At 57.6% G+C, this 15156-nt stretch overlaps 2 protein-coding genes across 3 annotated transcripts; one reads left to right on the top strand and one right to left on the bottom strand.

Annotated features, from left to right (window-relative positions):
- The first annotated feature begins 1539 nt into the window (after positions 1 to 1539).
- GPHA2 (glycoprotein hormone subunit alpha 2) lies at positions 1540 to 3193 on the top strand. Of its 2 annotated transcripts, none has more exons than XM_039244829.1 (4): positions 1540 to 1961; positions 2266 to 2394; positions 2556 to 2740; positions 2853 to 3193. In XM_039244829.1, the coding sequence occupies exons 2-4, from the start codon at positions 2298 to 2300 to the stop codon at positions 2952 to 2954; spliced, it is 384 nt and encodes a 127-aa protein (XP_039100760.1). In that variant the 5' UTR covers positions 1540 to 1961; positions 2266 to 2297; the 3' UTR covers positions 2955 to 3193. The 2 variants fall into 2 exon arrangements, with proteins under 2 accessions (XP_039100760.1, XP_039100759.1); XM_039244828.1 differs by having other exon boundaries at positions 1541 to 1961; positions 2292 to 2394.
- PPP2R5B (protein phosphatase 2 regulatory subunit B'beta) lies at positions 3190 to 11685 on the bottom strand. Its single transcript, XM_039244827.1, has 14 exons — positions 11067 to 11685; positions 10176 to 10630; positions 9252 to 9448; positions 8537 to 8638; positions 8315 to 8407; positions 8057 to 8187; positions 6877 to 6936; positions 6670 to 6778; positions 6092 to 6145; positions 5968 to 6018; positions 5716 to 5835; positions 4712 to 4839; positions 4373 to 4474; positions 3190 to 3990 (listed from the first exon to the last, which is right to left on the bottom strand). Exons 2-14 carry the CDS (start codon positions 10372 to 10374, stop codon positions 3843 to 3845), a joined length of 1494 nt encoding a protein of 497 aa, XP_039100758.1. The 5' UTR covers positions 10375 to 10630; positions 11067 to 11685; the 3' UTR covers positions 3190 to 3842.
- Between the last annotated feature and the right edge of the window lie 3471 nt (positions 11686 to 15156).

The following is a 15156-nucleotide window of genomic DNA, read 5'->3' as shown; positions in this document are numbered from 1 at the left end:
TGAATTTCATGAAGCAGAGAGAGAGCAAACTCTTCCCTGAAGACACAGGGAAGCAATGCCTGAAACCTCCCCTGGCTCTGCCTGGTTCTTGTTGGCGGATGCTTTGGGTGGGTGGGGTCTGCACCTAACCGCAAACTTTAGCCTCCCGGCCAGGGCTTAGGGAGTGGGATTTGTAAGACTCAGGAGCCCTGCTGACCCTCAAGGAATCATCTACCCCCGGTTCACCCTGTTTGGCCCCAAAGTGCACCGTCAGTGGATAAATGCTTTCCACTCACTTATCCTTCTGGCTTTTGACAGTTTAGCTTCTCAGATCAACTGCAGGTCAGCCCAGGTTAGGGCCCCCGGAGACCAGGGCACCCGAGCTCTGACTCCATGTTACCCAGGGGCTTGTCTGGGACACACAGATTAGACTTGTGTTGCGTGGCCACAGAAGATCAAATCGATTGGAGTTTAGGGAAACTCAGTTTAGCTCAGAACAAAGGACTGTTATAAATGTCCAGCATTAGAAGGGGCCACCTTGTGAAGTAATGAGTCCCTGTTACTCTAGTCTTTAAACAGAGCTGATGGTCCATCAGCTGCTGAAAGGCTCCCATGATGAATGGCAGCATTGGGGCTGGAACGCCCAGTAGGTGCCTTGGAGCCCCCTTGTTGGGGAGAAGAGGTGGGCGCTGTGGACAGGCCCAGGTCCTGAGGGGAGGGGGCCCGAAGTGGAACTGGAGGATCAAGGACAAGTTGGTTTCACAGCCTTTGCGCTACAGTCCCAAACATGGCCTGCTTGACAAAGCTGCGGAAGGCACAGCTCCGGAAGCCGGAGATCTGAGTGCCGTTCTCACTCCGAGCAGCTTACAGCGAAGCCTTGGCAAAGTCACTTTCCTCTCTGGTTCTGATTTTCTCATCTGAACAATGAAGGGGCGGGATTCAGTGCGCTCTCAATCAAGCACCTTCAAGCCATGGCAGTCTGCGTGGCTGTCTCTGCCTTTCTGAGCAAATCAGTGAGACGGTGGCCCTGGGGTGCTGACGGCCACCAAATCACCATAGGCGTCTTTCTGATGTCCTGCAGCACTGCTAACTAGGGGTCTTTTCCAACTTGCCACACTCTTGCCCCAAGTGTAAGTTAGCACCATGTATGGATAGCAGATTTGGCTTGACATTAACTAGCCGTGTGACCTTTAGTAGCTTTCCTTCTCGAAGATTTAGCTGCTTTACCTATAAAACCAGAGCCAGAGCTGGACTAAACAATGGGATTTGCTGGGGTTGACAGCTCCAGACTGTTCCAGGAGTCAGGACCCTGTTATGCCAGGTACTAGGGGGAGCCCCACTCTGTGGCTGACCCCAGGGATGAGAAGTCATCCACCTGACAGTGAAAGTGAAGCTCTAAAGATGGACTTGGGACTCTCCATTCCTCTAACTCTGCCACCAAGCATATCTCAGGAGGCCCTTACTGGTGTCATTCATTTCCCTTGTCCATAAAAATCTCCTCCCATCCCTTTCCTCTGCACTAGCTGAGGGACAACCTGGGAGGAGTTTAGCAGCTTTAAGGTTGGGGTGGCAAATCCCTGAACAGGGGAATGTCCTGTCCACGGCCACACAGCAAAGAGAACCCTCAGCCCGCAGCTCAGCCCAGTCTTGAGCCTTCTCTCCCCAGATGCATACCAGCTGCCCACTCCACCAGCTCGTGGGCTCTTTTCCAGCATCTCCCTTCCCCCAGCCCTGGACCTCAGACAGCAGAAAGCAGCAGAAGCCACTCTCTGAGGACCACACCTCAGAGAAGAGCTGGATTTCCCAGGTGGGATTTGCTCTGAGGCCTCGGGCAGGGAGGCAGGCGTGAAAGCTGATCCCCGAGAGGGCGTGGCTCCAGAAGGCTGGCGAATAAAAGTCCGGAGAGCCAGCCCTGTCTGGAGACCAACTGAAGACCTGAGGAGCCCACTCACAAGCCACTCAGTCCCTGGGCCTTGGACGTGGTAAGCGGCCTGAGGCAGGAGGGGCTGGGGCGGGGGCTGGGGGCTGCAGAGGGGGCAGAGGTTTGTGCCCCTGATGGTAGAAGGGATTCCAGAGGAGAATCACTGCAATGGGCTGACAGCCGCTCACACTCGCCCAGCCAGAGACACGGGTGGACACATGCCCCCAAAGCCAGCTAGCTACAGGGGAGAGGGCCCCACTCACAGGCCTGCCTCGCCCCAGGCAGAAAGAGCAGCCTAACCCTGGCTCGCTCACCCGGAGGCTCACGGTAAAGAGCCCCTCTCCCACCCGCACGCTGATCTAGAGGCCGCTATCTACCCGCCGTGTTTCAGAAACCCATGGCAACCCCCCAAGTGCTGCTCCTCTGCCTGCTGGCCCTGGCAGTCACCGAAGGCTGGGGGCGGCAGGTGGCCATCCCAGGCTGCCACTTGCACCGTGAGTAACCCTGGGAGCGGAAAGCTGGGTGGGAGCAAAGAGCTAGCGGACTGGACCGAGGGGCACGCAGCACCCTCAGTGGCCCACACTGCGGTTCCGGCGGCGGGAGCTGGGCGAGGCTCCGCGGGGGCTCTGTCTGCCACTCGCCTGTCTCCTTCTAGCCTTCAACGTGACAGTGCGAAGTGACCGCCAAGGCACCTGCCAGGGCTCCCGTGTGGCACAGGCTTGTGTGGGCCACTGCGAGTCCAGCGCCTTCCCATCCCGGCACTCTGTGCTGGTGGCCAGTGGCTATCGACATAACGTCACCTCTGTCTCTCAGTGCTGCACCATCAGTGGCCTGAAGAAGGTGAGAGGGCCTGGCCCAGCAGCGGCTCGCTGGGGGTGGGGAGAGGCCGGGGGATGGGCATCAAGAGGGCCCCAGCAAGGCGAATGGAACATGGACCCCCCCTCTTCCACAGGTGAAGGTGCAGCTGCAGTGTGGGGGCGACCGGAGGGAGGAGCTGGAGATCTTCACGGCCAGGGCCTGCCAGTGTGACATGTGTCGCCTCTCGCGCTACTAGCCCCTCCTCTCCCCTCCTCCTCCCCCTTGGTCAGAGGGTTTGAGCTGGAGTATATCCCGTCATATCCCGAGCCTCACGGAGGACACCAGCTCCAACCCTCTTAAGATTCTGTGATTGTCACCTCCTGGGAAGACAGGAGTTTCTGCCTCTGCCCTGCCTCTGCCTGGCCTCCTGACCAGTCTGTCATCATTTCACTCCCCTCTTTGTCCCTACCCCTAAATAAAGCAAGCAATTCTCAAGTTTCTCTCTTTATTAAGTCTACCCCCAGGCAGGGGAAGGGGGACAGACCGTGGTAACTGTGACACCCCCCCCAACCCTAGGACACGGGGAATCTTTTCTGCCTGTGCCCTCACCCCTCCCCCTGCCCAATAAATAAAAAGGGGACAAGGAAGTCCAGGGTGAGGGAGGGGAGGGAAAGAAGATGCCCCAGGCCCAGGACAGCGTCTGTGTGGGGGGTGAGCTGGGGAGAATAAATAGACCATGGATCCCATGGTGGGGTGAGGAAGGACCTCGTGCTGGCACGAGGCGGGGCAGGCGAGGGGCTGAGTGTCCTTGCTCTGGGCACGAGCCAGGGTGGGGACCTGCCTGCAGAGTGGAGCCCAGCTGCGCGGGGCAGCCGTAGTCCCTAATGGCAGCTTCCTGGCCAGGACTGCCCTGGCCGAGGCCTGCCCTGGCCGACGCCTGCCACAGAGTCCTGGTGCCGGGACCACCAGCTCCTCTCCTCCTCTCCCCACAGCCACAGCCGCCCACGCCGGGCCCGGCAGGGAGCCCTCCAAGCCCCCTCTGGCAAGGCCGGCCGTAGGCGTGGGTCTCTCTGGGCCCCTGGGCAGGAGAGGGGATGGAGGGACTGATAGCTCCGAAGTTAGCTCCTCCCCTTCTAGGGGATCTCTAGCTCTGACCCCCACTGGCGGCCACCTGGGGCGCAAGCCGCTGGAGGGGGGCCTCTTTGGCCCCTTGGGTCCCCTGTAACCGGCGTAGCCGTAGCTCCTCCAGGCCTTGCCATAGCTCCTGACGCTCCCGGGCCTTCTGCTGCTCCCTGGGGAGAGAGGGTGAGGCAGCTCCCCTACCGGGGCCGGTACACTCCAGCTTCCCTCACCACCACCCCACTGTACGGGGGCTGTACGGGAACCTTCCAGTTAGGGCAGAGGCCATTGGGAGGCTGGCCCCCGGAGCTGAAGGGGGCGGAGCTCCACACCTGGAGGACCTTGGGAGAACGACCGGAGGACGCAGTGGGGAGCTGGGCGTGGATGGCCCGGCACTTGGCAGGAACGCAGGGACACTAAACATCTGATCACATAGGGCGTGGGGCCGTCCTCTTAGGCCCCCTCTGACCACGAGGAGCTTGTTCCTTCCTGCTTTTCCCCGCTCCCACCCCCATGCCCCCCGCCCCCCAGCCCCATGCCCAGCCCGACACTCACTGCTGCTTTTCTAGCTTGTAGGAGGCTGTGAGCTCATCAAACAGCTTTCCATTCATCTCCATGAATGTCTTGAGCACATTGTAGATCAGAGATACGATGGTTCTTCGCAGGGTCCAGGGAGGGGGGTGAGGAGAGGAAAACAACTTCCGTTAGGCGCCACCTCCCTCTCTAGGACCCTGCCTGTCCCAGACACAGCACGCAGCTCTGAACACCGCAGGCGCTGCTCTCCCCCTGCCCCTTCTACCATCCCCGGCCCGCTCCAGCTAGGAGTCACCCCACATGTGCACTGGCCGACCTCGGCCCCGGCTTCTGTGGGTAGGTCGAGGCCTGGGCACTCACTGATTCCAGTGTTCCTTAGAGACTTGGTAGAGGGTCCCAAACACAGCAGGCAGCACAGTGTGACAGTTGTCCTCAATGAGGCTCAGGATATACTCGTTGTTCCAGAAATACAGAGCCCGCTCTGCAACCTGGGGGCAGCAAGGGGGCGGAGTGGGCACCTGGTAATGGCTTCCCTGTGTGTGCGAGGGCCCGGTATCCACCCCCACCTCAAAACCCCGGGAGCTCTGCCCTCCACACTCCCAATCCTCAGCTCATCAGACCCGCTGAAGGAGGCAATGCGGTGAAGAGAAAAGAGCACTGGGTCTGGAGTCCAACGCTCAGGACTGAATCCTAGCACCCCCCCACACTGGACATAGGACCTAGAGTGAGGCATTTAGCCTCTCGGCCTCAGTTTTCTCATCTGTAAAATGGGGCTCATATAATAGCTATCTTCCCGTGCCCAGGGCTGCTGTAACCATCGAATGAGGTGTTTAATGAACTTAAGTCCCAGAGTCACCACAAGAAGAACTGACTTCCACCAGATTAAGGCTCATAAGAATGGGACAGCGTCTGCACACACATGCAGGGAAACAGCAGTTATGGCCTGAGAAGTGGGACCGCCTGGCTGTGCCCCGCAGTGGGGCTGATGAAATCAAAAGCCACTACGAAGCGGGAGCAGGCTAACCACCCATTCTGGAACACACTGCAGTTTGTGAAATACGTTTGCACTACAGTCTTCAGACCTCACCACCACCTTGTGAGGAGAGCACTGAGGTCCACTTCACAGACGCAGAAGCTTCATCAGATTCAAGTGGCAAAGCGATCGCCCGCGACCCCTTAGCCCATCGGGAGTATATCTGAGGCCTGGCCCTAGGTCTCCCGACCTTAAGTCCAGCATCTCCCCATTATCAGAGCCTGGAGGGTCCAGAGGAGAAACTGAGGGCGCAGGGAGCTGTGTCAGGTCGACTGGCCAGCCCTCCCTGTCCAGACCCTGGCTCCCACTCTTACCTGCTCAAACCCCGTACCTGGAAATGGGGGCTAGACACACAGCGGGCCACCTGCTTGAAGAGGGGCTCCTGGATCTTCACAAACTGGGAAGGCTCAATGACGTCAAGAATCTCTTCCATCTCCCCCAGAAACATCACCTGGAGGTGGGGACACAGGACACAGCAGTTCCCATCTCCCCCCACACACGTTTGACCGCCCTCCAGAAACTGAGCCCTCCTGACCCGCCCCCCCCCCCCAACTCTGGTGGACAGCAAAGCCCTTCTCCATACCTCCTTCTGGGTACAGGTTTTGGGCCAGTACTTGAGCAGCCCCCGGATCACCTGTGGGAGTTGAGGCAGAAAGGAGTCAGACCTGCGGGGGGCGGGGGCTGCCTTTCCCCCCAGAGGTACTCACGTGCTCTGTCAAGGTGGCATCCTTCTCCAGGAACTGCACCACACAGTATGCCAGCTGAGGGGGGTGCAGGGAGGGGTGGAGAGAAGGAGGGCTGAGGTCAGGAGGGCACCACGACAGGGTGCCACATGCTCGCCCCCTGACCGTGTCTACCCTCTCATTACCTGACATTTACTGACTGCCCACCTAGGGTGTGCCGGGCACCGTCATGTTCCCCCAGGAGGAATGGGCAGCAGACCAGGCCTTAGAAATTTTTACAAAAGTTTCCACAATTGAAATCTATATCACAATCCGTGGGACTCCGGAAAGAGAAGAGCTGAATCCTGCCTAGGGCAGGTCAGGAGGGAAGGGGCTGAGAACGCTTCACAGAGCTGATGTCTGAGATCAGCCTTAAAGTGCCACGGAAATTCTCGAAGGTAGATGGAACAGAATTAGCAACGACCAAGAAGGCAACGGAGGATCCCATGAGTTCGTGACTCAGTGTGGCTCGAGCAGAGTGCTGGGCCGCCCCGGATGACCGGAGGGCTGCCCTGCCTGCGTCAGGGTCTCTCTGCTGTGACAGGGCCAGGCCCGGGCCTTACCTGGGCGTGAAAGACAGACAGGGACTTGACAGAGTGCAGGGGAATCAGGACCCGGACCAGGAACTGCTTGTGTTCAGTCTTCAGGGGCAGCGCAAAGCCATTGATGATGCTGAGGTGGGGGCAGAAGAGAGGAGGGCTCAGAAGACCGGGCCTCAGTCTTTTCCTCCCAGCATCTTGATGCTCCAGCTGAGGCCCAGAGAGAATCACCTTCCTAAGATCTCCAGCAGCTCAGCCACACCATTGAAGTGCTCGAGTTCATAGATGAAGCTGCAAGAGGAAGAACAGGATGCAGAAGGGCTCAGAGCAACCGGAGCAGGCCCAGCCCCCCTCCACCACCCTGCCTGCCGCCCCGCCCTGCACACGAATCCAACTCTCCCCTCACCCGGAGGCTGAGCTCCCTTCCCAACACCCCAAACTAGCCCCCCCACCCCGAGATCCACGCCCGCAGCTGAATCACCCTCCTCAGCCCAGCCACTGGTGCTCAATCCTCTCTTCTACGAAGGATTCCAACTCTTCTCTTTCTCCCCCGGGCCCTAATTCTCATTTTCTGCTCCCCTCACCCCATCCAGTCAGCAGCCACCCAGCCTGCATCCTTCGCTCTTCAGGCCTTTCAACCAAAAGAATGACAGACACTAAGAGCATCCAGTCTATGCTATATACTTCTCAAGATTATCCTGAGAGAGAGGGCTTATTAGATCCATTATACAGATAAAAAAAATCGAGGCTCAGCAGTTTGACGACACCTGCTCCAAAGTTAATAAGCAGGATTATTACTGAAATATACGAGCTCCTGGAAGACAGGGGTCATGTCTCACCTACGCTGTAGCTAATAACAGTAAGAGAAGTGTTTCAGCCTCGGTCGGTCAAAGAGCTGTATACTGTGTGCTTTGGAGGCATTGCCTTGTTTCATCTCGATGACTGTCCCGGGTTTAGCGTAGCTGTCATTCCCATTTTAAAGATGAGAGAACTTAAATAATTTGCCCACATTCACCCAAACATGTGAACCGGAACTCAAAACAGGCCACTCAGCTTCAAAGCCAATCTCAACTCTTCCTACCCTTGTCCAGGCCCTTTGGGGGTGGGGGGTGGGGTCCCTGATGCCCAGTGGGCATTGTTGCTCAATACACATTTGCAGAAAGAATCTCTTCCTTTGGGTCTTTAAGGTCCAGCACAATAAAGATCAAAAGATCTGGATCCTAGGCTCCCAGGACCGATCTAGTAGTCCCTGCAAACTACTTCATCTCTCTCAGCCTCTATTTTCTCATCTGTAAAATGGAAATAAATACCCTTTCCCTGCTGACTTCACGGGAGCCTCTGCCTCCGTCTTCTCCCCTACAGCTCTCCCCTCCCTCCCCAGGTCTCAGCGGGGGAGGCGGCAGGCACCCACCGGAGGAAGATGTGGCTGCACTGTTTGCGGATGTAGGCCCGGAGCCCCAGGAACTTGCCATAGACCCGGTGGAGGATGGTCTTGAGGTACTCACGCTCCCGGGGGTCCTCACTATCAAATAACTCCAGGAGCTAGGGGACCCAGGGTCAGGGGTCAGGGGAGAGGCCAAGCCCAGGCTGCTTCCATCCTATCCCCCACACCCCTCAGAGAGCTTGCCCCTGTCCCATGGCACCACCCGGCCTGGGCTCCCCACTTCACCATCAGGACAAACTTTTGATCCACGTATCTCTTGGCCACAGAGGGTTGGAAGTCTGGGCTCTCCAAGAAACGCAGGAAAAACTCATATACCAGCTGAGAGAGGGGACACACAAAAAGGTGAGTTCAGGAACAGCCTCCCTCCTCCCCCCCCCCCCCCGTCGGTCTAGGAGACCATCTCTCTTCTACTGAAACTCCGCTCCCTGCCCTCCCCAGCCCCCATACCTGCAGATGTGGCCAGGAAGGCTCAAGGTTGGGCTCATCCTCCTCAGGATCAAATTCAGGGTTCTCACTAGGTGGCAGGGTCCGGAAGATATTCACTGAGATCTGAAGGGCAGGATCAGGGTTCTTTTAGGAAGAGCCCTTGGAGGCAAAGCCAGGAGGTCCCTTATCCAAAGTTCTAACGAGCCTCCGCACCTGCCCCAGCAAGCAATTCACTCCTCAGCAGTCATCACCTGAACATATAGAGGCCCTGGGTCGGGGGCTGGGGACCCAGGAGTAAACAAGTCACATCCCTGCCCTCTATCGAGTCCCAGAGTCCATCGGGGATGACAAGACGTTAAGCAATAAAGTCTATGGACATTCTAGTCAGCAGAAAAGAGGCGGCCAGCTTGGACACGGAGAAGCTTCTCTTCACTGAGAAGAGGCCGCACCTGAGCTAGGCCATGGCACTGAGCGACACGACGGGAGTGCACGCCAGGCCTCAGGAGAGCAGGAGCAAAAGTGCAGGGTGGGACAGGCCCAGGACGCACCGAGGGACCCACCCTGGCCAGGTGCAGCAGTGCTGCGGGGAGCGGAGGGGAGGAAGATGCAGGCCTTGAAACTAAGCCAAAGAGCGTGGGGTTATTCTTTGCAGAAGAAGGGGAGCACAGGCAGGTCAGTAGGGTTCCATGTCCCCCAAGCCCTCCCCCCAGAGGCCGGGTGCCAGGCAGGCACTTACCATGCGGATGATGTCGGGGTAGACAGGCTCAATGAGGACCCCCCGGGTGCTCCCCACGCACTCCACCAGCTCATTGAGCGCTGCCCGCTTCACCTCCTTCCCCTTCAGGTCAGCCACACAGTCCAAGAAGTCAAACATCACCCCGCACTGGGCCAGCTTCCGGCTCAACAGCTCGTGCAGCTCAGAGGCTGGCACATCTGGGGAGGAGGGAGGGGGCTGAGCCTGCGCCCCGGGTTACCGCAGCTCTGGGCATGGACAAAGCTTCCTCGTCCGTAGGGCGGCCTCCCCCTGCCCCCAGACCCGATGCAGTGGGCCATCCTCCACTCTTTGCAGGGAGCAAATGGCCCCCGTCCCATCCTCCATTCCTGCAGGATAAAGGAGCTGCATCTCTTCCTCCTAACCCAGGCTCGGAGCATGACGGCCTGATTCAAGGTGAGGTGAGGGACCCAGGATGCCCGGGCTTTCCACGGGTGCCCGAAACCACCATGCCACCCTGTCATAGATGGCACTCTGTTCTAAGAGCCAGAGATGTGAAGGAGGGTGGGGGCTGAAGATCTCTAGGGTGCCCTCTGGCTCAGCCAGCAGAGCGCTGTGGCCCGGAGGTGAGGACCCTCCATGGCAATGGCAGGGAGCTCCTGGAACCCAGGCTGTGGGCCCCACCCTCGGCCCTGGTCTGCCCCCCCAGGGTGGTGCCACTTCCAGATGCCCCACCTCCCAAGGATGACAGGCCAGTCAGGCCATGCGTCAGCAGAGAGGGCTGGAGGGCTGGGGGGCGGGGGGTCATCTCCAGTGCTGGAGTCCCCAGCCGGGAAGGGACCATCTAAACCCTCTGATCACAGCAGCCAGCTGCCTCTCACTACCCGGGGCTGCGGCGCTTGCCGGCTCCGGGACGCGGGCACCCTGGCAGCCAGCCGCAGGGCTCACCTTTGAGCAGGGGCAGTGGAGTGAGCTCTTGCTGGTTGCTCTGATAGCGGAACTGAGAGGAGCTGTGGGAGCGCCGGGGCCGGGCCCTGCGGAGGGACCGGCGGGAGAAGCCATCCACCTTGTCGGGTGGGGGCACAGGCGACAGCCCCGGGGAAGAGGGGCTGGTGGGGGTGCTCGCAGGAGGCAGCTTTGTCTCCATGGTGGCCAGGCGGTGGGTCAAGCCTTCAGGGCCCCTGGGGTTCCCTCTGGGCCCGGAGGATGCCGAATGAGGTGAGGCTGACTAGCTTGGGCCCATCCTGGGGGGGGGGGCCACACAACCACAGTCTGGGCCCCCCCCCAGGGCCTTCGGCAACTGCCCAGTCCTGGGGGGCAGGCAGAGTAGAGAGGAGGATGGCTCAGGTCTCAGGTCCTTCTTGGGGGTCCCGAAGAGTCCAGGTAGAGTTCCCACCCTGGTTCTTTGGAAAATGAAGTCAAGGCAGAGAGATCAGCAAGAAGTGCGAGAGCCGACTGTCAGTTCATCCAGCAAGGACAGCGTGCGGGGCTGCTCAAGGCTTCTTTTCCCTCCTACCTCTGCCCAGACCCTAAATAGGGGTGCAGCCCCTTCCCAATGGAGCACGTGCCACCCTTCTCCCAGACCTAAAGGCCCCAGGCTCCAAAACAATCCCTCTCCAGCCCCTGCCTAGAATGGGGAAACCCCATCCTCAGTTCTGGCCCCTCACAGCATGGGGTCTCCTTCTGCTCCACTAATTCAGGCCACCAGCGACTTCGCCAAGAATGGGGGCCCTAATCACACACCACCCCTCCCTCCTAAAACCTGGCAACCTTCCCCACCCCTGCTCCTCCTTCCTCGCCTCGCAAACCTTATCTGCCTCCCGTTGCGGGGACACTCACTTCTCAGAAGCCCAGACTTCCGTCCCCGACCACAGGGGACTGCGGGCGGGGAGGGGGCGGCCGATCAGGGTGCCTTCGCAAAGGTTCCGCTCCGGGCGCTGGCGCTGGGTGGCGGCGCTCCTGGGTTCTCTCTTGGGCTCCGGAGGGGCCGGAGCATGCCCCCAGCTCAGCCCCGGGTCGCGGGGTGCGGACGTCCGGCACGATACGGGCTGACCCAGGCGGCGCGCGGACCTCTCCTCAAGTCTTGGGACCCGACCCAGCGGGGCGCGACGCCGCGGGAGCCCCAGCTCTGGGCGCACCGGCACCCGCCGCCCAGCTGCTCAGGATGACATCAAGTCACCTCCCCCCGCCCGGCCCGCACCTCCCCGAGGGCTGGGTAGCGAGGGGGGGGGGCTGCGTCAGGATGTTGCCGGGGCCGCTGGGAGATGTAGTCCCCGCACCGCTTAAAGGGGGCTGCCAGACCAAAGGGGTAACCCCAGCAGGGGCCTGAGGTCAAAGCTTAAGCAGAGTGGCATGGGGTCCAGCTGGGGCGAGGCTCCGCGTTCTGGAAGGGAGATCGCATAGACTGCCGGACTCAGGAGTTCACACCGGGAAGCCCGGGGGTGATGCTGGGACGGTGGCAGAAAAGAGGCCCAGTCTTATACCAGGCGCAAAGATGTGGCCTCCTCCGTCTGTGCCCCGGCCATCCCACCCCCATGGGAATCCCACCCTCACCCCAGAATGGCAGGACACTTCAGAACGCACTGGGAAACGGGCACTGAACTGGTTAATAATCTGCAGTGAGCGCAGAGCCCGCTGGGAGAGGTGTGGTGCCTTCAAGACTGCTGGGAAATGCAGTCCATCCTCAGGCCTGCAGTCCCCCTCCCGTCCCTTGCTGTCTACGGTGACATCATGGTCTGGGGTTTAAAGGGCCAGCCTTGGGATGGCAAAACACCAGAGCAGGAGGTGCTGCCTGGTGCTACCACCCCACCCCAGGCAAGCTGGACAGACCTCCCTTGACCCCTCTGGGCCCTAAGCTCTGCTAGTGGGGGGTGGGGGGCGTCTCCTGTTCCAAACCCCACTGTAGGGTATCCAAGGTACAGGTGGGATCCCAGAAGTTTGGCATTCTGACCAAAAGTTCCTGGCCCGCAGTCCTGGGCCTCCTTCTTAGGACCCTGGACTCCAGAGCTCTTTATTTCTCTGAACTTCATCCTCTACACTACACTGTGAAATCTCCACCCAGAAGGTTTGCCTGGATGAACAACTAACTGGTCCACGTAAACAGCAGGTATCAGCAATAAGAGTGGACGCTGAGGTCTGGGAGGGGACTGGGGAGATTTTCAGTCTCATTCTGCCTTATACCTTGGCAGCCATCTTCCCTGCTACAGGGGGAGCAGATGCCCACCTGCTGCAGCAACAGAAAGCGAAGGCCAGAGATTACCAGACTGGGGTACCGGGCCCTATGACTTTGGAGCTGGCCAGCGATCCCCTTGCTCAGAAATATTCTGTAGGCCGTGCCCACCTGGCCCTTGGTGTCCTCATCTGTCAAAGGGAAACCCATCATCTCTCCCTTGCCCACCTCGGAGGCTCCGGAAGTGAAGCCCTGTCCCACATCCCTGCAGAAAAAAGCAGAGGGACGACAGGCCCACGGAGCCTTCTACAGGCAGGTGAGGACCCCCAGGCCCAGAGAAGAGAAGTGCTTTGCCCAAGATCACACAGTCTATCATCAAAAGCTGGGACCACAGGCCTCCCAGCCTGAGTCAAGAGGGCACCGCCTCCAGCCCCCCATCCTTGGCTCCCTGGGGGCTGGTACCCAGAACTCTGAGGCTCTCCAGGCCAGAATGACTGTGGAGGGTCTGTACTTTGTACAAAGGGTATTGTGCTCCATTTGAGGATATTGGGGTTGGAATGATGGAAGACATAAGACTTCTTACAAGAAGTGACATTTGAATTGGGTCTCAAAATAGATACAGTGTCACAATGGGGAGTATGGCTTAAAAATTATTTTTTAAAAAAATCATCATTATTGAGATACCATTCACATACTACACAATTCATCCATTTTGGCATTGTTGTTTAATGAGTGTAGAGTTTCAGTTTTGCAAGATGAAAAAGTTCTGGAAATCAGTTGCACAACAATGTGAATATCCTTAACACTACTTTATACCCAGAAATGGTTAAGGTGGTAACATTTGTTATGTGTATTTTACCCCAGGTCAGACAAAATGGACCAAGTCAAAGGCACAGCCCTCAGGCTATCTTCCAAGATCCCTTCCACACCTTCAAGACCCCACTGGGGGAATTCCCTGAGGGGTTTCTTCTGAGAGGAACATCCCTGGGAAAGGGAGAGACTCAACCCCAGAGCCCCTGAGGTCTACAGCACCTGGTTTGCCTGATGAGTTTCTACCTAATCTAATATGGAGAAGTCCCCAAGGGGCCCCCACAAAGCCTGACCCTCTCCCTTTTCTCTCTATGGAGAGGAGCCCTGGCCTGGATCTTCATCCCAGGAATACCCTTGTGAGGCCCCCTCCTGCGAGAACAACATCCTCTTTACTCTGTTCTCTCTCTCCTCTATATTTTCTATTTTCTCATTCAGCTCCTACTCCAAGGCCTGGGTCAGGCTGTGGAATGACTACATCTTTGGAGCTGGCCTTCTGTGGACCTCACAGTACATTGCGGGGGACAGCACGAAAGACCTTTGTGCCCCTCCAAGTCCTATTTATTCCTCTGCTGTGGCACAGACCCTGTGCTGTGTCATAGATGTGGGTGCAGCCTCACCAGAGGGAAGCTGGCCCAAGAAGCAGCCACCCCAGACTGAGGGCCTAGATGCTGGGAATGGCTCTGCGTCCCCAGCCTTTGCACATGATGCACCCTGTTCCCACAGCAGGCGAATGACTGCTTCTCCGAGTCTGGGCTTCAGGACTCTTCCTAGACTCCCGTAAATGCCGTTCCACTCCCACTGCCTTTGGGAGAAGCGATGCTTGTTCATTCACTTGCTCCATAGGCACTTAGACACAAGGCCTCAGTTTTCATGGAAAATGAGGACACTAATAGTACCTCCCACCGAGGATACAGTGAAGAACAGATGAAGTAATGCCTATAAAGTGACAAGGCCAGGGCCCAGGACGTCACATGGGCTCAATTCATGGTGTCTATCATTTTAATTATTTTAAAACAATTTTTGGATGTTTACTATTTTGACAGACAGAGCGTGAGCAGGGGAGGGGCAGAGAAAGAGTGAGACACAGAATTCAAAGCAGGCTCCTGGCTCTGGGCGGTCAGCACGGAACTTGATGCGGGGCTCGAATGCGGAGTTCCAACTCCCAGACCTTGAGATCCTGACCTGAGCCGAGGTTGGATGCTTAACTGACTGAGCCACCCAGGCACCCCTATCATCTTAATTATTATTAATTTAATACATGTTGGATGAACATAACACTGCCCCTGGCCTTTTATGAGGGAAAGGTTGATCTCTTGATTCATTCCACAGACATTTTCCTATTAGCCCTCCTTGAATGGAACCTTCCCAGTACTTCCCAAAATTCTCTAGGAGGCTGTTCCTTAGTCCCTTCCAGGTAGTTGAGCTGTACCACCTAACACCCCAACCCCAGGTTACAGGGGAGAAAACAGGCTTTTGGAAGAACAGAGCCTTGCCTGAGGCCACACAGAGCTGGGACAGGAATCCAGGCCCAGGCCCTCAGGCCAGGGTGGTTGCCCTTGCTTCAGGCTGACTTTATTAGATTGCAGCAGCCGAGTCCCTAGCAAGGCTAAAATAGAATGATAATTACCGGTGGGTATCCTTTAAATCACCCACGAGGTAAAAGGGCTTGGTGGCCAACCCTACAGAATAGGAGTTGGCAAACTTTCTGAAAATGGCCACAAAACAATTATTTGAGGCCTTGCAACAGCTCCCCCCTCCAAAGAAAACAGCCCCAGACAGTACTTAGTGTGGTTCTCTTCCGCTAAAACTGTATGGATACTCACGTGTGAATTTCATGACATTTTCATGTGACCCATTTCATGTGTCATGAAATCTTATTCTTGTTTTGATTTTTCCCAACTATTTAAAAATGTAAAAAAAATTTTAAATTACAACTAAAAAAAATGTAAA

This window comes from Hyaena hyaena, unplaced genomic scaffold (genome assembly GCF_003009895.1).
Source record: "Hyaena hyaena isolate Hyena2069 unplaced genomic scaffold, ASM300989v1 scaffold_248, whole genome shotgun sequence".
Classification (NCBI taxonomy): Eukaryota; Metazoa; Chordata; class Mammalia; order Carnivora; family Hyaenidae; genus Hyaena; species Hyaena hyaena.
Note: the sequence above shows the minus strand (reverse complement) of the source record. Positions and strands in the feature narration are given on the sequence as shown.